The sequence below is a fragment of the Hydra vulgaris genome, chromosome 14 (assembly GCF_038396675.1).
Source record: "Hydra vulgaris chromosome 14, alternate assembly HydraT2T_AEP".
NCBI classification, from domain to species: Eukaryota; Metazoa; Cnidaria; class Hydrozoa; order Anthoathecata; family Hydridae; genus Hydra; species Hydra vulgaris.
In genome coordinates this window covers 37,779,627-37,802,378 of record NC_088933.1, presented here as the reverse complement: position 1 = coordinate 37,802,378, position 22,752 = coordinate 37,779,627, and the positions used below count along the sequence as shown (strand labels likewise).

At 25.2% G+C, this 22,752-nt stretch overlaps 2 protein-coding genes across 4 annotated transcripts in view; one reads left to right on the top strand and one right to left on the bottom strand.

The window, feature by feature from the left end:
- LOC101234331 (IQ motif and SEC7 domain-containing protein 1) overlaps window positions 1–16,600 on the bottom strand; it is a 74,434-nt gene extending 57,834 nt beyond the window's left edge. For 2 of the 3 annotated variants that reach the window (XM_065817558.1, XM_065817557.1), the window contains exons 1-2: window positions 16,096–16,600; window positions 1,232–1,895 (exon numbers count right to left, since the gene is read on the bottom strand). In XM_065817558.1, coding sequence (XP_065673630.1) covers window positions 1,232–1,895; window positions 16,096–16,271 — 840 coding nt within the window. In that variant the 5' untranslated portion in view covers window positions 16,272–16,600. Of the gene's footprint in view, window positions 1–1,231; window positions 1,896–2,463; window positions 2,538–16,095 lie in introns of those variants that run through there. The other variant, XM_065817559.1, reaches the window with a different exon arrangement.
- The window catches only part of LOC100198448 (protein MCM10 homolog), a 168,447-nt gene that overhangs the window by 40,896 nt on the left and 104,799 nt on the right, over window positions 1–22,752 (top strand). The window lies entirely within an intron of this gene.

The following is a 22,752-nucleotide window of genomic DNA, read 5'->3' as shown; positions in this document are numbered from 1 at the left end:
AAGCTATAAGTGAAGTTTTAGCTTGATAAATTTTTTACGCTAGATATTTATTTATAAGGCATTTATAAATATTATGCTAGATATTTATAAATATTGCGCTAGATATTTAATTTTTTTAACATTTAAGTTTGGAATTTTCATTAAAGTGTTGCAAGTTTTGATTTTCATTAAAGTGTTGCAACTTTATTACATGGACTTTAATGCAATTCAAATAAAAGTTCTATTCTATCTAAGTTTTTTGTCAAATGGACCCTAAAAAACTGCAGGAGTTGGCAAATAGTTCGACTTAACGAGGGTACGATTAAGCGGATAATATGATAAAGTTCAACTGGAATTTAAAAAACATGCTGAATTTAACTTTCAAATAAAAGAAAAACATCGTTTTTAATTCAAACTTATGCCGAATAAATTAAAACTAAAGTATATCACACATAAATTATGTGTGACATACTTTATTATTAATATAACTTCTTTATTTAAAAATATGCAAACTCTACTGTTTAAACATTTCAATTTCAGCAAAAATATTTTACTAAAAATATTTTCTTTAAAATCAACTTAGAATTTTCTCCCTTGCAAGTTCTTCACACAAGCGCAATTTTTTACTCTCGTAACGAAACAAGCGAGCGCTGTTTGTAGCTTTCGGAAGGCCATTTACGGGCGTTTCATGTGCACGGAGCTATCGCTCCGGGTTCATCACAAGGCCTGATATATATATATATATATATATATATATATATATATATATATATATATATATATATATATATATATATATATATATATATATATATATATATATATATATATACAAGACTGGATTAAACCATGGTTTACACCAAGTTAAGAACCAAGATGGGAGTAGAAATGTGGCAAAGCTTGTTTTTATAAACAGAACAAAAATGATGTACTTGTGCATAAAGTAATATTGATAAAAAATATAATTAACTCAAATAAAATGCCTAATGTCTTTTTTTAACTAAACACAGCTTGTTTTTAAAAGAAAGGAGTTTAAATAAAAAAAAGACCTTTTTCTTTGTTGAAAAGAAACAACAGAACTTTTATTCTTTTACAACTAAGAAAAAGGTCTTTTTTTCAACACTGAAACAAATGTAAAATAAAGTAATAAATCAATTTGAAAACCAATATAAATATTATATATTTACATTTAATAAATATTTATATAATAACATTTAATATTTATATTGGTTACAAATAACAAGATAAAAACCTTATTTTCTAAGGAACTTTCCAATTCTTCAGGAATTGCTCCATCAATATGAAATTGCTCAAAGTTATTTATTACAGCTTCATTTGTAGTATTATTGGATAAGTCACTGTTTGACCCATCAATAGCATCACTTGAAGGTTCCTCTGAATCAGATGATGAAATGCTTAGTTTATTATCCAACTGACACTCATTATCATCAACAATCATTACAGGATTTTCTGGACCATAAAAAACTAATGAAGTTTGCTGTAGCTTTTTAAAATAATTCCCAGGAGCTTTTGTTAAAGAGTTTTTTCTGTCTGAAAATGCCCGCATTCTCTGAAAACTTCTATGCATAATCCAGCGACGATAGTGGTGTTGGATGATTTTAGCTGCTCTATTAGCTTTCTCTTTGCCACCATACTTATTCTCTAAACATTCAACAGCCTTTTCACGAAGATCTGAGGAAAGCTGATAAATACTTGTACTATCACGAGGAAGGTTTCGAACTCTCGATGAGCGTGCTATTTTGGGGGAAGAGAAAGAAACATTTTCATTATTTAAAGCCGGTCCACCTGTATCTCTTGATATATTCACTATATCATATAAAGTACTTTCTCCATGAGAAGCTATCCTGATATTAGTATTAGAGATATCGGAGACTTCTGATACAGTATTGACCATACTAAAATACAATTAAATCTCAATAAATAATTGTACATTTACACATCTATAAATAGCAATATACATATATATATATATATATATATATATATATATATATATATATATATATATTATTATTATATATATATATTATAATATATATATATTATAATATATACATATAAATATATTATAATATTTATACATACAAATATATTATAACATATACATATAAATATATTATAATATATATACACACATATATATATATATATATTTATATATATATTTATATATATATATATATATATATATATATATATATATATATATATATATATACATATATATAACTTTTTTTAGTTTTTATTAATTTTTTTACTTTAAAACAAAATAAAAACAAAAAATCTTTGACTCCAAACAAGATTTACAAATTTCATAACATACAATTATTTTTTCAAAAGAAAACATTAAAACAGAAAATATATTTGTTTGCTACTAAACAGATTTTAAAACCTCATAATGCTTTGTTAGTTAATAAATAAAAACGTTATAGAAAATAAAAAATTATATAGATATGTGAATACTTTATCTTAAGTTTGTATCTCCCTTTTAAATTTTCTTTTATTATTTTAATTTTATTCATATATACTTTTATCTCAAATCTTAAACATTGGTATTCATAGTATGTGAAACACTTTAAAAAAGTTTTTTGATTCTTTAAAAAAAAGTGTCAATTTAAAAAAAATTTATTAAAGTAATTTAAAAGTAATACTATCTAAAAAAAATAAATAATAAATAAAAATTTTTTTGCTGCATTTTAAGAATTCCTTAGATGTTTTTATATTGCTATTGATTTTCGAAAAAACAAAAAACCATGACAAGTTAAACATGATGACGCACAAAATTTAATTTTTATCAAGTATTAATGTTTCTATTAAGCAAACATTTGCTTTTGTTGAAATTCAACAATTGTGCTAACCATTATAGTTCAAAATTTTAATCAGAGGCAATATTTAGACAAAGACAAAACAAATGTATCTGACTTTTTTTGAAAAAGATTAACATACATTACTCAACATAATCTGCTTAAATTACCAACTTTTTTCTTTTTTTAATAAAAACAAAAAAATTTTAAATTTTAATATACATTGTACAATTTCAAAAAAAACAACATTAAAAAACTAATTATGAATTTTTTAAAATTTTTACAATAAAAAATGTTTTTAAATGTAATAAAATTATTTAACAGTTACAAACATATTTTTTAAACAATTTTAAAAGGTAAAAACATTATAAAATTAAAAAAAAAAAAAACTACAGATAAATTGTTATAAAAAATAAGTGGATAAAAATACTGCCACAAAAAATATTTTTTACAATTAAATTTTTAAAATAGCTGTAAATAGATTGTTAAAATGAATTTAATTTTTATTTTAATTAAGTTAATTTTTCATCAATTTTTCATTAACAATAAATACAATCTGAAAAATCAGTAGGAATGTTTAAAAAGAATTTATCACAAACTCAGAATAAGCTAAGAAAAAAAAAAGTAAATTATTTATTGTTAAACTAGTGTTTATTTATTGTTAATACAGTCCATTGAATGCAAAAAAGAGAATGAAGAAGAAAAACAAGATGTTTTGGTATCAGTAACTATTACTATTATTCTATCACTAATAATTTATTACTAATAAATAATACTATTTTAATTCCCTTAAGACAAATTTATTTTAAAACATATATTTGTATTTATTTATTTCAAACACAATTTAAATTATTAAACAATTTAATCCTTTTTTTCAATGCTTAAAAAGTGACAAACATGACCAATATTTAAAAGGCAATACACTTATGATCACACCTAGAAAAAAATTACAAAAGTTTATATTCAATATATTGAATAAAAAATTTATAACACTTAGAATTTCAAGAAGTATAAATTTAATTTTTTTGAACATGATTTATTTAAAGAAACATACAAGACAAGATTATTATTGACCATCTTAACCAGATATGTTACATGCAATCAAGTTTAAACTAACACATGACCTACTGATTTGCTTTTTTAAGCAAAAGATAAGTTTAGGTAGAATGCTAAAAGAACTAACTATAAATGAACTTCCATGCTTTGGATTATTTGGTTGAGTAAAGGCTAGATATGCCTCAAAAACATTTTCTTTTTGTTTTTGTAACATGATATTACAGAACAGTTAAAGCATTTTCGGCAATCTGATGCCTTTCCTGACATCAGATGACGCCTTTTTTAACATCAGATGATGCCTTTCCTGACTAAAATAGTTTTGCAGATCTGAGTATACTGAGTATTTTTGTTGTGATGTTACCACAAGGAATATTACCATCTAAGGTTTGCAAGCTTATACCACCTATACCTAAAGGCAAATCTTTTTTATTGTTAAGTTGTAATTACCACATCTAAGGAATTTAAATTGCCCTATTAACTCTACTTATGAGTTTTGCATGGATGGTGTCCCTGTTAGTACTTTTGGTAAGCATTGTTAAAATAATATGATAAGCCCATTAATGCAACCTTGATTATCAGGAATAAGGCAACTGCATAGTTTATTGCTTAGATTGTCAAGTATTGTCTATGTTTGAGTTAAATAAATGAGTCTAATAAATGAGTCTAACAAATGAGTCTAATAAATGAGTGAACTTCTATTTAATAACTTAAATCAAAACTACAGAAACAAAAAAACATAAAAAACCATAGTTACATTCAAATTGTTTTAATCTATCTTTACAAACATTCATGTCTTTGTAGTACTTAATCATTTATTAAATCTTATTTCTTGTCTGAACTTATTTGACTTTTCTGAAACTAATTTAGGTTTGACTTTTTACCTTCGTATCTGATTGTTGATACCTATTATCATTTAATTGGGAAAGACTCTAATAGTCAATGGTTGGCTTAGGCATTTTTTTATGTGCTTTTGGTTAGCAATGCTTTATTCTATCGCCTTTCTTTTTGTTCTTTATTATTCCTATTTTTCTTAAAAATTGTGTTTTTTTAGGTTTATTTCTGATCAAATTAACTGTTCTCTTTATTTAAAGAAAACTTCTGTACCTTTAAAAAATTTTGTTTTTTTATATGGCATGTTCCACATTTAACTTCCACTACACTGGCAACAACTATAATGAAATATACATAAACAACTATTAATAATTATTATAAATAATTGCATAACAAACAATAATAATAATTGTTAGTTGTTCACCAAAAACTTAGTTTACTAAAAGGGAGGGAGCGGGTAGAACTAAACGCACAGAGCTGAATAATAAAAAGCAATAGGTATCCAAAATTACAAAGAGTTGTCCATAAATTACGTCACTGATATATCTGTTTGTGCCTTACTTAGAAAATACACTGAAAAAATGTATATCATTCAAAAACATACAAAAAAAGATTTTTTATATACAAAAAAGAAAAGGTAAATGGTTACAAAGCAAAGAAAAGACGAGTGGTATTTTTAAAAAAAAAAACAATTTAAAATAAACGAAGATTCCGTATATGATAAAAGTATATGCATGCATTATACAGAGGTTTTTATTTAGGGACAATATATACTTGTTACATTAAAACTATACAAATATATTTTACAAACAGATTACAATTTACATTTTCATTTTCCTCTTTTTTTTTTTTTTTTTAAAAATTATATGTGGAGAAAGTCAAATATAATCTCTAAATATATTTATCTGTAACCCAGCTGCTGTCTTTCTCTATGAATTTAATGCTTTTCAAAGGAAATTGTAGCATTACTGCTTCATTGTATTTATCAACAAACAAAATATATTTTTCTGATTCTGACTGAATTTTTAACCAGCCATAATCTGCTATGTATGAGGAGTGTGTTTCTTAATTGGCTATGCTCCATACAAAACATAAAGTGAACAGTTTTATATCAACATAATATGATATTATGATAATAACAAATAAAATATGTAGAGATGTTTTGCTGCTTTTAAGGAGATGCTTTGTCGCTTTCAAAGAGAGCAGGTGTTTTTCAAGTGAAAAAATAAACAATAACAAATAAAAAATTTTAATATATTAAAAAAGATAAGAAACAAAGTTTAACATATCATAAACATTTGGATATTGAAACTTAATTTTTATTGTATTTAATAAGTAATAATAAATAACCCAGCAAACTTTTAGAGCTTAAAGAAAATGATAAGTGTTCAAATCGCAGAATTCAACATTTACAAAGCAGGAGCAGAGTTATAAAGTTTGATCAAAAAACTCAATGATAATGAAAAATTAAAAGGAGTTAAAGAATTTAAAGAAGAGTTGAAAAAATGATCTTGAAAACGTCTTTTAAATGATTCTATCTAAAATTATGAATATTTTATTAAGAACAAAAAATACACCATTTGTCTTGATTTGTGGTGATTTTAATTTTCCATCTTTAGATTGCAAATAGAACAACGAGTATCAAAGTGTTAGTATTGGATCGAAAGAGTCTTTATTTATCAATTGTATTCAAGAAGCTTACTTAACACAACATGTTATAAAACCAACATTTCAGCTTAAATTAAATGATTATACAAATATTCTAGATCTAATTTTAACAGTAAACCCATTTTGAATATCAAGTTGAAGAGGAAACTATAAAAAAATTTACAGAGTTTTTGAATAACCATAATTTGAGTGGAGAATTCAAAAATTTAGATGTCAATCAGAGTTAAAGCTTATTAATATTTACGAAAAAGTTTGTGATGAATGTATACCTAAATTAAAATCAAACAAAATAAATTTCAGAAGCATTAAAAAAATTTTATGGATGAATGCACAACTTAAGCACAAAATAAGACTGAAGAAACCTTAGGTATTGTTACAAAATATCAGATTTTAAAAATACAGAACTAAATCAAGAAGACAAAGAAAAAAATAAAAGAGTAAAAATAAAGTTAAAAGTAGCATAAAAGCAAACGAAAAGAAAATCACATTAGAATCAAAACAAAACCCAAAACAAATTTTTGTCTATATCAATAGTAAACTTAAAGCTAAGGACCACATAAGGTCACTAATTACCGATAAAAACGAGTTATTTAATGATGTACAGTTTATAGCAAACTATTTAAACAGGTTCTTCTGTTCCGTATTTACAGATAAAAATCTTTAGTCATTCCATTATGTGAAAGTTATTCCATTATGTGAAAGTGTAACAATTTCAATTTGTCTAATTTCTTTGTTCAGCGAAACTGATATAGCAAACAGATTATCTAAACTTAATGTAAACAAATCTCCAGGAAATGACAAAGTCAACCATTAGTCCTAAATAATTGTGCAGAAAATATTAGCAAACTGTTATGCATTACTTTCAGCCGATTGCTAGAGTTGGGAACACTACTAGAATTTTAGACCAAAGTAAACATTACAATGTTGTTTAAAAAAGCAGATAGTTTAAAGACTAACATGGTTTTATAAAAACAAAAGGCTGCATTACAAATCTGCTAGAAGCCATAGATATTTTTACTGATCTTAAAGAAAAAGGTATCTGTGCTGATATTGCCTTTTTAAATTTTGCAAAAGCTTTCAACTTGGTTGCACATAGAAGAAGAATTCTCAAATTGTAGTCAATAGGTATATAGGGGTTATTACTTAATTGGTCTGTTGTTTTTGAATAACAAAAAACAAAGAGTAGTTCTAGGGAAATATATATCAGAATGGGAAACTGTAAAAAGTGGAGTACCACAAAGATCAGTTCTTGGTCCTTTACTTTTTGTAATTTTCATCAATGACTTAACACAGGGTTTAAATAACTAAGCTAAATTATATGCAGATGACACAAAAGTGATAGCAAAAATAAATATAAAACGATAATTGCATAATAATTCCCTTCAAGAGGATTTAAATTATCTCTTTGAATGGTCGACTAAATGGCTAATAAGCTTTAGAATAAGACTTAGGTATATATATTTCAAATGATTTAAAATGGGAACATCGTATTGAATTTATTGTTAACAAAGCTAATAGTAAGTTGGGGTTAATAAAACTCAGAACTGGTTGATAGAAGGTTGCGATGTGATCTAATTCAGATGTTTAGATTTCAAAACAATATAGATAAAATAAACTAGAATAACATACCTAAAAGAATAACTAATATTACGAGAGGACACGATAAGAAATTAAGAAGACAATTAGTATGAAACTCACTTTTTAAGAAAAAGAAACTTTCAAGACATAATTTCTTCACCAACCGTGTTGTAGAAGCTTGGAATATCCTAGATCAAGATGTTATTAATGTAACTTCTAAAAATGATTTTAAAAATAAACTAAAACGCTTTAATGAAAAACGGCTGTTATAGTCTAACAACTACTATCATTAGACTTACTTTTCTTGATAAAACAAGAAAACAACATTTGATTTATATTACATTATATTATATTTTGTAGAAAAATCATTCTTTTTAATGTCGACTTAAAACTGTTTTTTTTTTTTTATTTGCCTTATCCAACTTTGTTGCTGAATATAACAACCACTATAAAGAAACAAAAATAAAAACAGTACACAAGTTGATTTAAATTGCTTTTTTTTTTTTTCTTTCTATTTAAACTTATTTTAATTTCCTACTTTGTTAGTTTTGCTTTCTTTTCAGATTATTTCCAAATTGCCTAATATAAAAAAACTTGCAAATGGCTGTGACCAAGTTGTCTAGAATAATATCTTCAAGATGAAAAACTGCATGTGTTTCTTGGGAAGGCTTGTATTTTATATTTAAAAAATGTTTGTTAACAATTGTTTAAGTCGCTATTTAAAAGCAATATCAGTATAGCAATATCAATCTTATATTGATGGTGGAATATATCATGTTTTTAGTTTACAAAACGAAAGAATTGTAATTGAAATTTCATTCAAAGTTTATACAAATAATCAGTTGATATCGCACTTAGAGACTTTTTATTAAAATTTATAAAAGTTTTGAAATCGAAAACAGCTTTTTCTTGAAGAGTAAGAGCAAATTAAAAAACAAAATTTTTTAATTTTATTTTTATTTTTAATTGTTTTTATTTTTATTTTATTATCTTACAAATAAAAACATTTGAAAAAGTGCCAATTTTATTTGCTAAGTTTTAACTTATGTCATTTAACATCTTTATTCAAAACTTTAAGTTTTTCGACAAAGCTTTTAGAAAAACATAACTTATTGTGTATTTTTTAACTTATGTTACACGAAAATTGCAAATTTTGTTACTTTCTTGAACTTTTTTTTATAAAAAAAGTATAATATTTCACCTTCAATAAATTAAAGATGCCGGATCCATTTCCATAGCAAAATAATTTAGATTATACAATTAAATTTATAGTGAAGATAACATACTAGCAAAAAAAAAAAGAAAAGAAAAGACTATTGCTCTGGACATATCAAAAGCATTTAATATAGTTTCGGTGTAGTTGTGGTCTCTAATATAGTTTATAGTTACTATATAGTACTAATATAGTTACTATATCAAGCCTTATTTTAAAGTGTTACGGGTAGAGCAATTTGCGTACACCTTGAGCGATTTTATTTTTTAACTTTTAAATTATTCTATAAACGGTAAGATAGAAGAAATCAATTTTTAAAAAAATCACATTAACTTTTATATGACGTTTATGCAAAAATATTTGTTAGAAAAGTTTGAATGACAATTATGTAAACTATTGCTTACAAACTATTGTTTATACAGTTTGGTTGACAAGAGATAGTGTTATATAAAGTGCTTTGTGTGTAAAAAATTTGCTTTTGTTTAACAGAGAAAAAGATTCTTCCATCATTACAATGATGGGAATTGCATTTTTTTCTTCTTTTTACTACCATCATGCCTGCTGGTAAAATGAATACTGAATACTGGCATAAAATGCTAGTCACATTTTATGCCAGTATTCAGTAAATAGTAAATGTATGCATAAATTTATAATATATAAATTTTTTTCTAGCCCTGGCTATCAACCCCAGCTAAATTTTATGATTTTGCCAAAGCCATGTGTATAAAATATCAAACCTTTAGCAGGGGCCAGAACTCTGGTATGTTACTACTTGGCTATGAAGCCTATAATCATTTTTATCAAAGCAAAGAATTGGATCGGGTAGAATACAAAAAAACAGAACTCAGTATAAAGCACTTGGTAGATATATATATATATATATATATATATATATATATATATATATATATATATATATATATATATATATATATATATATATATATATATATATATATATATATATATATATATATATATATAGGCCTTGGCGGGAATAAATGGAAAATAACTTTTTTTTTTGTTTTTTTGTTTGACTGTTATCAAAAAAACCCCGACCTGTTTGATTAACTGGCTTTGATTAATAAAATGAACAAAAGCTAATTAAAAGTTTTGAATTAAAAAATTTATTTTAATATAATTATAACTGAATTAAGTTTTCTAGATACAATTTTTAATACAGAAACATGATGAAATGATACTTCAGCAACAATCGTAACTGGGAAAAACTTTTATTGTACAGACTGCAAAAACACCATAACTAGCATCTATGAAAGCAATAAAATTGATTTGTTTTAACTCCATAATAAGTCTACATCTAATTACATGAGTCTAGTCTATCTACAATAATAAAATAATAACACTATGTGGCTGTATTTATAGATCAGGAAGTAATAATTTTATAAACTATCAAAACATATTTAATTCATTAAACAAAGTTACAAATATATTTCAAAAACTAAAACCTATTCTAGTGTTTTGATATATGATTTCAATTTTCCATCATTGAAAAGTAGATGGAATTCTAGTTATGAAAGTGTCTACATTTAATAAAAAGAAGTTTCTGGAATATATTCACTATTTTTGACACAACATCACAGTAGGCTAAACAGCTGTTTTCACGGACATTGGTTCATAACTTTCGAATGGAAAATGCTATGAGGTTGAACAAAGACTTAATTATGAATGAAATATTTAACCAATCAGAACAAGAAGACATTTCTTTACAATAAGTAAAGAAATGTCTTCTTGTTCTGATTGGTTAAATATTTCATTCATAATTATAGTGACTCGATTGATTACAAAACCATTTTCAATCCTTTCAATATTCTAACACTGATCTTTTGAGCATGTGCACATGATCACAATATGCACCTCTAACTCATGAAAAAAAATTTGCTGCTTTTATACCCATTATATATGAATATACAGTTTATTGTATATGTGATAGTGCTATTACATTTACATTAAATTGTTTTCCTTCTTTATACCTAAGGAAACTTTTATTTTTCAACTCTTCTATGTCAGAATTAAAGACAGACAATGATTGAAGAGTTTCTCTTGATTCTTTTCCCATTTAAAGACTCAATATTTTGTGACTCAGTGAGGCATTTTGTGACTTTTGCAACCATATTAACAAACCTGTTTCTGTTAAGTGAGCGACCGGGGCCAGGGCCGGGGCTAGGTTTGATAACACCTAGCCATGACCGGGGCCAGGTTTATGATCAAGGCTGCATTAATATTGATAGATTCTATAAAAATGTTATTTTTAATTAAAATTTATGATATGAGTTATAATTAGAAACAATACTTTTATAGGATCTATCAATATAAATGCAGCCCCGGCCAGGTTTATGACCGGGGTTGCATTTATATTGATAGATCCTATAAAAATTTTGTTTTTAATTATAACTCATATCATAAATTTTAGTTAAAAATAACATTTTTATAGGATCTATCAATATTAATGCAGCACTGATCATAAACTCATCCCCGGTCGCGGCTATGTGTTATTAAACCTGGCCCAGGCCATAGCCAAAGTTGCTTACTATTTTTGTTTCAAGTGAAAATGGACAAAATAATGTCAGTATGATATTGCTAGTGTTAACGTTATCTTTTTAACTAAATATTGCATGGTTTCCACTACCATCAAATCCAAACTTAATTTTCATTAGTACATTTTCAATGTTTATATCTAAAAAAATGTTCATCAATATCCTTTGCATCGTCAGTTTAATAGCCTGAAATAGACTGAAGTAAACACAAAAATAAAGTTCAAGATAATTCATAATAATTGGTGTTACTTCAGATTGTTTTCTTCTAAGATATTTCCAACTAGGCAATATATTAAAACCAGCAGTTAAAAAAGTTTTTTTTTTAGTTTGTACATGAATGCCTACCAAGAGCACAAACTGTTTAAATTGTTTCTATTGGAAACTATTCTTTAACATACTCTTCTTAGAGCTATTCTTTAACATACTCTTCAAGAAAGGTTTCCCTATCAGCCTTGAATTATATGCCAGCATAGCCAATTTTTTAATTTTTAACTATTGTTTTTTGTGAAAATATCAATTCATTGGAGCCAAGTGCCTTAGCAATTACTAGTATATAATATGTTATATTTGCAGAAATTTTTGGTTGTTTATTTTCCTCAGCAATGAAAATTTTAAATAAATCAAACTCAGAGAGCTTCATTGTTATTAAACTGAAGATATAAATATTTTTGTTGATTCATTATCTAATAACTTTTTAAACAAAATAATTTAAACTTAAAATAATATAAATCAAAATATAAACAAGGTTACGTGATAAGTAAAAATATTATACTATTACTATATACACCACAAAGCCCTCAGTTTTTAACTCTTGCAATTTGTTCATTTTAAAACAGATTTAAGTGCTGCAGTATTTTTTTTTATTAATGGTTGAACTAACTAGATTAAATTTGGTAAAAAATAAAAGCTCAATGGAAAAGAGGGCAAGAGGTAGGGGGTGGAGGTGTTAGTCAAAAATTGGTATTAATCCTTTTTTTAAATTCTAGACATACACTTTTACTGAAAAATTTTAATTTAAAAAATTTTATATTTTCTAATAGATTTTACAAAATATTAAACTATAGGGGTAGAGTCATTCTTTTAAATTTTTGTTTAAAAGTGCTAAGTTGGCACAATTTAATTAAATAGCATCTTACTCCTCTTTGCTATGGGAGTTTAAAAATATATGGGTTTACTAGTGCCAACTTGTCACTTTTTGAGATAAATTATTTTTTCTGATAAAAAATTAGTTAAAAAACACTAAAATTAGTTAAAAAACACTAAAATTTTGCTAATTTTTAGTTGTTTCATTAGATATAACAAGTAAAAAAAATTTTGTGCAACAATCTATAAAGTTAACATTCACATTTTCATAAACTGCAGTCGAAGATGGTTTCTACATACAATTATCACATCAACACTGCTTATATAGTGACATTTTTTTCTATATAATGCCAAAAATGACTTTTATATATCATTTATACCTATTACATATCTTTTGCAACGAATTTACATTATTCAAACTAGTATATTTCCTGAACAAATCACGCTTTTGAATTTTTTTTTTTTTTAATGAACTGGAAATTTATTTGGCTTTCAATAACAAATAAATTAAATTCATTTTAGTAACATTGATTTTTGAGCAATGTCCACTGTTTGGCCCACTGTGAACATGTAAAACAACTAATGTTTTAAGTTTTAATTTTAGTTATCAAGCATATAATAATTGCAAAAATATCACTTTGCAAAATTTCATGAAAGAAAACTATGATGAATTTCCTATTAATTAAAATAAATTAGTCAAAAAAACTCATAAAGATAATAAATAATAATAAAAGCATATAAAAAATAATAATAATAACAAGAATAAAAAAAGAACTATAAACATATGCAAAAAAAACAACTAGCAAGAGCATAACAAATTTATGCTTATATTAACAGTTATATTAACAAATTTATTTATATTAACTATAAGCAAAAGTCCATATAATAGCAATCTTATTTGAAATTAATCAAATATTAATTAATAGTAAAGTTATTGCTAATCAAAACTTTACTATTACTTTATTCATTTATAAATACAGAGTTAAACTTTTTAACTTTGTATTTATAAATGAATATGCCTACATGTGAAAATACGACATTAAAATTATGCCCAACCCCATTGTTAGAAATAAGAAAAGTAGGAAAAAAAAAGATAATTCAATTTAAATGAGCACAAGTCTCCAAACATAGATATTCAACAAATGCATCCAGTCTTTTTAAGTAAATATGCTTATATTTTTGCTAAAACACTCAACATTTCCACCCATTCACTCCTTATAATTACCACTAAATACACCTATTCATTTCTGCTACAGAGGGGATTGATGATTTTTTGAGCATTCTATTGATCCCTAAAATATCAACAACAACAAAAATGTAAACCTTATTAATTTGTCTAGATAATTACAAAATACTCCCGCACCCTGGGTGGTTGATAGTGCCGGAGGCACCGCCACTAACCCTGGGCATATTTTAAGGAATGTTTCTTACTGCTCTCAGCTTTCAATTAACACAAAATTTATGTAAATCATTTTTATTGAAGTTTTGATTAGCTTAAGTTGATAAATACAATTTATGGTCTTATTCAACTTTTCCTATAAAAATTTTTCTACTTAAAAATTTAACTTTCCTAAACAGTATCAAAACATCAACTAAATAAATAGTTTAGTATCAATATATTATTTATAGTATATATATTAGGGTGGCCATTTAAACAACTTTTTTTTTAATGTCTGCTCTCACCCTCTAAATGTGTTCTTTATAATAAAATAAAACTACTAAACAACAAATAAAAAAATTTTTGAAAAAAAAAATATTTTAAGGGATAGCTCAAGACCTTTAAATACCAGATGGGTTCCTATAATTATCAAACAAAAATTCTTCAAAAGTATATCATGGTGCATCTCAAAAGAAGCAAAATTACATAAAAATTTTAAAAATAATCATCATTTTATAACAAAATTAAAAAAAAAAAAACATTGAGAAAAAAATATTATAATAAAAAATGTTTATAAAAATGTTTATTTTTAGTTAATAAATGCCATTTTCTAGGTAGTGAAATCTCAAATAATAATTTTTTTATAAAATAATGATTATAAAAAAAAAAAAATTAAATTGCACTTCTGTTAAGACCCAACATGATATACTCTTGAAGAACAACTTTTTTGATAATTATAGGGACCTATCTGATGTTTAAGGGTCTTGAGCTACACCTAAAAAAAAAAATTTTTTCCAAAAATTTAATAAATCTGGCATTATTTTATTATATTAAACACATTTAGAGGGTGAGAGTAGACGCTTAAAATAAAGTTGTAATAAGGACCACCCTAATATATATATATATATATAAATATAAATATATATATATATATATATATATATATATATATATATATATATATATATATATATATATATGTATGTATGTATATAAATATATTGTTAATTCACCTCCCCAAGGCCCAGAAGGCCACTACAGACAAGGAGGCTACTTAATTGGGGTTATAACCCTCTCTCAACTCTATGATTCCAAAACACGAACCTTGTAGTTAAGCGCTGTACTACCAGGGATGCGGCGGGGATCAATTTTTTCCAAAAATTTAATAAATCTGGCATTATTTTATTATATTAAACACATTTAGAGGGTGAGAGTAGACATTTAAAATAAAGTTGTAATAAGGACCACCCTAATATATATATATATATATATATATATATATATATATATATATATATATATATATATATATATATATATATATATATATATATTTATATATATATATGTATGTATATAAATATATTTTTAATTCACCTCCCCAAGGCCCAGAAGGCCACTACAGACAAGGAGGCTACTTAATTGGGGTTATAACCCTCTCTCAACTCTATGATTCCAAAACACGAACCTTGAAGTTAAGCGCTGTACTACCAGGGATGTGGAGGGATGGAACATGGAACCTCTTGCTTATGAAGTGAACGCTCTACCACTACATTAATATTGCATATATATATATATATATATATATATATATATATATATATATATATATTATATATATATATATATGAATGCGTGTATTTGCGTGTGTATATGTGTGTGTATATATATATATAATGAATGTGTGTATATGTGTGTATATATATATATATATATATATATATAATGAATGTGTGTATATGTGTGTGTATATATATATATATATATATATATATATATAAATATATATATATATATATATATATATATATATATATATATTTGTATATATATAACAAAGTAGTATATAACAAGGAGGTTAGAGAATATATATAAATAATGAAGTGGATTGAAATATGTATAAAGTATTATAAATACTAAATTACTCACCACTTGCATAAGGAACCTTTCTTTAAAATTTGAACTTCTTTTCTTAATGCTTCACACTCACTACGAAGTAAGTCTAACTCTTTTATTAAAAATTCAATTTTCTCTGTTTTATGGACAACATAATTTTGCAATTGGTATATTAACTTGAGTGCATCTGATATTGATAAGTCTGCCATTTGAAAAGTCTTTGTAATAAAAATAAATTTAAAAAAAAAAAGTTTGTTTAATACTTTTTTCAAGATTTATTATTTTTTTTGAATCCAAAACGTAGTTTTAATTTAAAGTTTAATTTTTCTTTGTCAAATTAAACCAAAATAAGACCATATCGAATTTTATTAAAATCAAATTTAATAGTAAAAACTAAATTAATTTAATCATGTTACGTAAACACAAACATGATACTTTAAATTTATTAGGACAACAACTGCGTTTGATATCGCGCTATTTCAAAAAATTTGCTTTCAGAAATAGCGTGTGTTGGGTCTCGATGAATTTAATACGAACTAATTTATCTCAAGCGCACTAAACTTAAATGGGAATTCCTAAAACATACTTTAAATACAGGGACCGCGCCGACTAGAAGGCTATCCCCCTCCCCCTGACACTTTTTTTAATTTTAATTGTAAAAAATTTTTCAAAAATATTTTTGAACGAGTTTATAATTTCGAAAAGAAAAGCTTGTTCTTGCAAGTTATTATTTTAAATGATCGTATTTCTTATGATAATAAATAGTTTATATTTTTTTAAAACACAGTTTTTAATTTTTTCAAGAAATTATTTGGCAATAAAAACCATATTTATAATATTAGTTATTCAAATAAAACAAAATTTTGTGTTTATATAGTATAGTTACTAATTTTTTTAACAATTTTTCATTTTATCAAAGCTCCAATAAAAGATTTTTTTAAACTCCATATGTTTGAGAATCTGTTAATATAAAGAGATTCTCAAAGAAGTTAGAAACCCTCATTGAGGTTGTACCCTAGTTTTATCCCAACGTCATCTGTTTTTAGTCTTAAACGTTTTGTAAGCAAGCAAAGCCTTTATTTTTATTGTAAATAAATAACCTTTTAGTCACTTACAAAGTAGTTAAATATATTTCAAAACTTTTAAATTAAAGATTTATTCTAGTAAATGTAATATATATTTATATAATATTTATAATATATGGATATAATATTTATATATATTAATTATATATGTATATAATATTTTTCATTACTAAATAAATATTCAAGTATCTTTTATTTTGTTTGAAAAAAAGGTCAGAATTAATGAATCTTAAAATTAAACATTAAACAACAACAAGTGTGGTGCGGTAAGTTAATTTTCTTACTAGATGGTCTGAACTTTATTGCTAGCTTTAGTCATTGGAGCAGCACCGGTTCTCAAGCCGGAAATACACAAAAAGAACTAGTTTAGGTTCTTTGTGAATCTTTAAAGCCATAATAATATTTTTCAAAGTTGAAGTTTGAAGAAATGCTTAAGGATTGCCTATAAAATACGTAGGCTCGAATGGGGAAGAGGGGGTCTGCAAATAGCGTATATGAGAATGGAGGGTAGTGTTTATATGACTTCAAGAGCAAAAAACTAAAAAAAATTTAAAATTTATTTAAAAATTTAAAATATATTCAATTAAAATTTAAGTAGCTTAATTTTAATTTTTTTGAGAGTAGAAAATAACATTACATTACATTAGTAAATTAATAACCAATCTTCTAGAGTTTAGCTTATAAAATCTTAAATATGGTGTCGTAACTAAACAGGTAACATCACCTTTTATTATATTTACCAACATACCTTTTAGCTGCTAAATTACATGAATTTATTTTTTATGTAATTTTGTACCTAAAAAAGACATGTTTGAATCATGTAGAATGTTTTCTAAAGAAAAAATGTAAGCAAAAGATCATAAAAATTGGGTGATGTTCTGCGTCGTTTGGTTACTTCAAGAATTTATATTTAATATGGATTAATAAGTTATGAAGATAAATGTATAATAATGTTTTTAAATACATATAAGTTTTTTAAACCTTGCAGGGAATATAATTATAAAAAAGGATAAAATTGTTTTTCAGAAACTTAAACATGGAATACATTCACCTATATATTAAGAATAAAGTTAGTTTTTGTCTTATTTCAACTATTTATAAAAACATATCGTAACATATATATTGAACTAACTCCGAAAGAACAGTAATATTTTTATATTTTTTCTAGTAAAGTTTAACTCAAATAAAGGGATTAAAAATTTACATGGTTATAACTCTCGCACACTAAAATATTCAATTGTAAAACTGAAATAACTTAATTATTCGATTGCGAAGCTAAATTTTTATTATTTCATTGCCCTTGTAGGGGTATTTTTGTTCTCAAGCTACGATTACCAAAATATTTAAAAAAATATTCTGATTTGATCTAAGCATTAATATTCTTAAGTTTGGTTCAAAGAAGACACTTTTTAAATGTCTTTTGAATGTTTAAAAATAGTCTTTTAGGGACTAAATTCCGCAGGGCGTGTAACTGGGTTTTTTTCCGCAGGGCGTGTAACTGGGTTTTTTTCCGCAGGGCGTGTAACTGGGTTTTTTTCTAATGCTAAGTTCAACTTTTCTGAAACTTTTATTGAAATGAAATATTGATCCAGGTTTGGGCTTATGTTCGTGTTTAACAACAATATAAAAAATTTGCTGCATCCTCTCTTCACCATTAATTTCCTATGCAGTTTTATTATAGGCGTTTGCTAATCTTGCGTTTTGTAGGAAATGAGAAAACCATCTAGTTTATTTCTTTTAGCTTCAAAAACTGACATTATTAACTTGTCTGAAAAGTCTACAATATTTCAAAATACTATTGTGAACGCTGATTCAGATCAAGAGGAAATCGAAAAACTATTCATCAAAGTAAAGCGTTTTTAAAAGGGGTCATGGAAAATTTAATTAATAAGTTTCTTTTCAAATAAATAAAATATATAAATTAAGTATTTCTCGTTATTCAATTTTTATTTTAAAAATTCGAAAAACGGTTTTTTTAAGAATTTGGATCTCGATTTTTTCAAAACTCCCTTGTTCATACTTTTGTCTATATTTAAAAATATTTCCGCGTTTAAGTATTTCTATATATTCTCTAACGTACGTAAAAAGATATCGAGAACAATTTTACTTTTTCAAAAGTTACCCAAGATGAAAAAATCAATTAAGTTTAAGAAAAATTATTACAAAAAGTGCATTTGATGAAGAAGAAAAAAATAATCTGGGACAATTAGAGAAATACTTTTTAAGTTGAAGAAACAACTGAAAAAAATCTGTTTTTATTTTATCATTTGGTTAATTTATTTTAAGAGGAATGTTCTCGCATTTAGGTTTATTAAACAAATTTCGTTTAGTTTAATAAACCTAAATTTCGTTTAGCTAATAAACTTTATAAGATTTATAAAGTTTATTAGCCATAAAATTTATTTATAAGAACATAAAATTTATTTGCAATAAACCTCTTGTTAAGTTATGTTAGCTCAGCGTTTATATAATAAAAAGTATTTTTTAAATTTGAATTTGAAGGGTTAAAAAAAAACATTAATGTCACCAGCAAAATAATATAATTAAGTAATTTTGAGGACAAATTAAAAACTATAAAGGACCAAGTATTGATCCTGTGGAACACTGCAACTTATTGATTCAAATTGTATGCAAATCATAAAGCACAAATGCAAAAGTAATGTTTTCAAAACCATCCCAGTGGGCACGGTACGTTTTTAAAACGTTTTTAAAACGTTTTTTAGACGTTTTTATAAGGTTTAAACCTAATAAAAACGTCCAAAGAACGTTTTAAAAACGTACTGTGCCCACTGGGATACAAAGTTTAGTAGTCAAGATTAGTTATTCTATGTTCAGAAACCAAACTGTTCATGATGAAAAATATTATTGTTTTTTTTTCAAGATGATTGTACATTCTATTATACATCATACGCTTTATTATTTTGGAAAAGTAAGAAATTATGTAGACTGTTCTGTAGTTTAATTTTATCGAGTCAACACCGCTTTTTAATATCGCGAAATTTTTACTTATTTTAATTGTTTAGAAAATATGCTTTTTAAGGGAAAGATTTAAAATTGTTGATTTTATTTGAAAACATTAGTGCCATCAGCAAAAATAATTTAATTAAACAATTTTGATTTTAGGGGCTTTTAAACACGCAACAGAAACCATGCTTAAAGTGTTTAAAAGCTCCAACAATAAAATGTGTCGAGAATGGTTTTTAAGTTTATTATTAATGGTGTCAATGTTACAGAAACGTAGTATAATATTTAGACTATGTTTCCGTAACGAATGCGAAACCAGTAATAAAACCACGCCACACTTAAATTTGACTTTAGAACATCATAAAGTACGCGTTAAACTCTAGTGAAATCAACGTATTTTTAGTTTACGCCTAGATTGTGACGAACACATGTATATACGAGTTTTAATTCCGAAAGTGAATTAAAACGCGTATAGACATGTGTTGGGTTGGATATTGTAATACCACTAGACATATATATTTATATTAAATATAAAACAAGCAAGTTGGTTAGTTTTGGGTAAAGTTAGGTACAAAAGCGCCAGACCTTAACTCAAGGCAGTTGATGCTTTCAACTTTTACTAACTAAATATCTACCATAACTTATTATTTATGTTTAAACTTCAAAAATGATAGATATTTATTTGGTAAACATTAAGAATTTTTACACTATTAAACAATGGTTGTGAATAGGAGAGACGGTTGTGAATAGGAGAGACGGTTGTGAATAGGAGAGACGGTTGTGAATAGGAGAGACGGTTGTGAATAGGAGAGACGGTTGTGAATAGGAGAGACGGTATACACTATATATTATATTAGTTACACGTTTTTGCTTGTTGAAAATTTTTTCAGTTTTGTTTTATTGATGCTGCAACAACCAACGTTACAATAAATGAAATAATAATGAGTTAAAGCAAAATAAATATATTTAATTTAGGTAAGAGCTTTGATATTTTTAGAAGTTTTACTTATGATTAAGTAAAAGTGATTTTTCATTTGTATTAAACTATCCTGATATTTATTAAAGTCCTTTGTTCACTGTTTTAATTTATTGTCGTCAGCAAATAAAATTACAATTTTTTTAAACCATTAATGCAAATTGAAAATAACACTGGTCCTAACATGAACCCTTGAGAAACTCTACAAGTGATTATCTTAATATCAGTTTTGCCACCGTTATAAATATACTGCTTTTTATTAGAATAATGATTTTTTAAACTAAGCTTTATTTGCAAATTTAAATTCTGGTTTAGAGGATAAAGTGTTAAAATTAAAATTAAAAATTAGGTGTTAACGACTTTGCTGAGACCTATTAAGAAAATTGTTTCAATTAAAATTATTTTACCGACCATGCAATTTTTAATCTCCTGAATGACATTAAAAAATGCAATTTTTAATCTCCTGAATGAGATCAAAAAATGCAATTTTTAATCTCATGAATGAGATTAAAAATTTCATGGTCGGTAAAATAACATTTTTTGATCCCAAATAGTTTCTTATGAAGAAAAAATTACAAAAGAAAATAATAAATTGTACATTATTTTTTTATAGCACTTTAGAGAATTAAGGAAGAATGGAGATGGTTCTATAATTAGAAATATTAGAAACTTTTCCTGAATTAAGAAACGACTCAGCACTTGCGATTTTAAAATTTTTCTGAAATCCTTTTTTAAAAGACACAAAAAATATGCAAATATAAAATAATGCTTAAATTTCATTACAACATTGCAATTTATTCTATCAACTTCTAGCCCTTTATTCTGCCTTTATGTATAAAAAGCTGCTAACAACCCATTTTGGGTTATTTTATTTTTGTTAAATGTGATTATGTGATTAAGTCATATTTAAACTAATATCAGTTAAATATGACTCGATGCTAAATTTACCAAGTCTTATTTTCAAGCATAATTTGATCCTGCACTAAAATACCCAGATTAAATGTTTTTAGAAATGTTTTAGAAACTCTTTAAACATGTCAAGAAATATATATACTCAAAATTGATTCAATGATTGTCCATAATTAAAATTGATTGTTTTTGGAAGGAAATTTATTATTAAACTTTTTTTACCAGTTACATAAATCACAATGTATGATTTTTAGGCGTCGCCGTAAAATTTCAGTAATTAGTTAATAAAATACATTTCCTTAGAACGATTTCAACATTATGACGTTCCATGATTTCTGAGTGTCGCCTTAAAATTTGAGTAATAGGTTTGTATAATACCTTTCCTCAACATTTTGACATTTAATGCTTTCTAAGTGACGTCTTAAAATTTTATTAATTGGTTTGTGTAATACATTTCCTAGAAGGATTTCAACATTAACTTGGAACGATTAACAATTATTCAAAAAATACCTTTTAGTTTTTTATACTTTAATTCTTTTTCGAATGTTTCCTTTTAAGAAACTTTTCATACAAATGTTGTTGTTGTTGTTTTTTTGTTGATGATTTTAATATGCTGGTAGTTGTCCATAGTTTCAAATATGTTTTGTTAATATCTCCGAAAATATGTTTTAGTTTTAATAACTTTTGTTATCTCCAAAAATGCATTGTTGTCATGCTTTTGAAATATTTGAAGAAATCTGTCATAAGCTTTGTTAG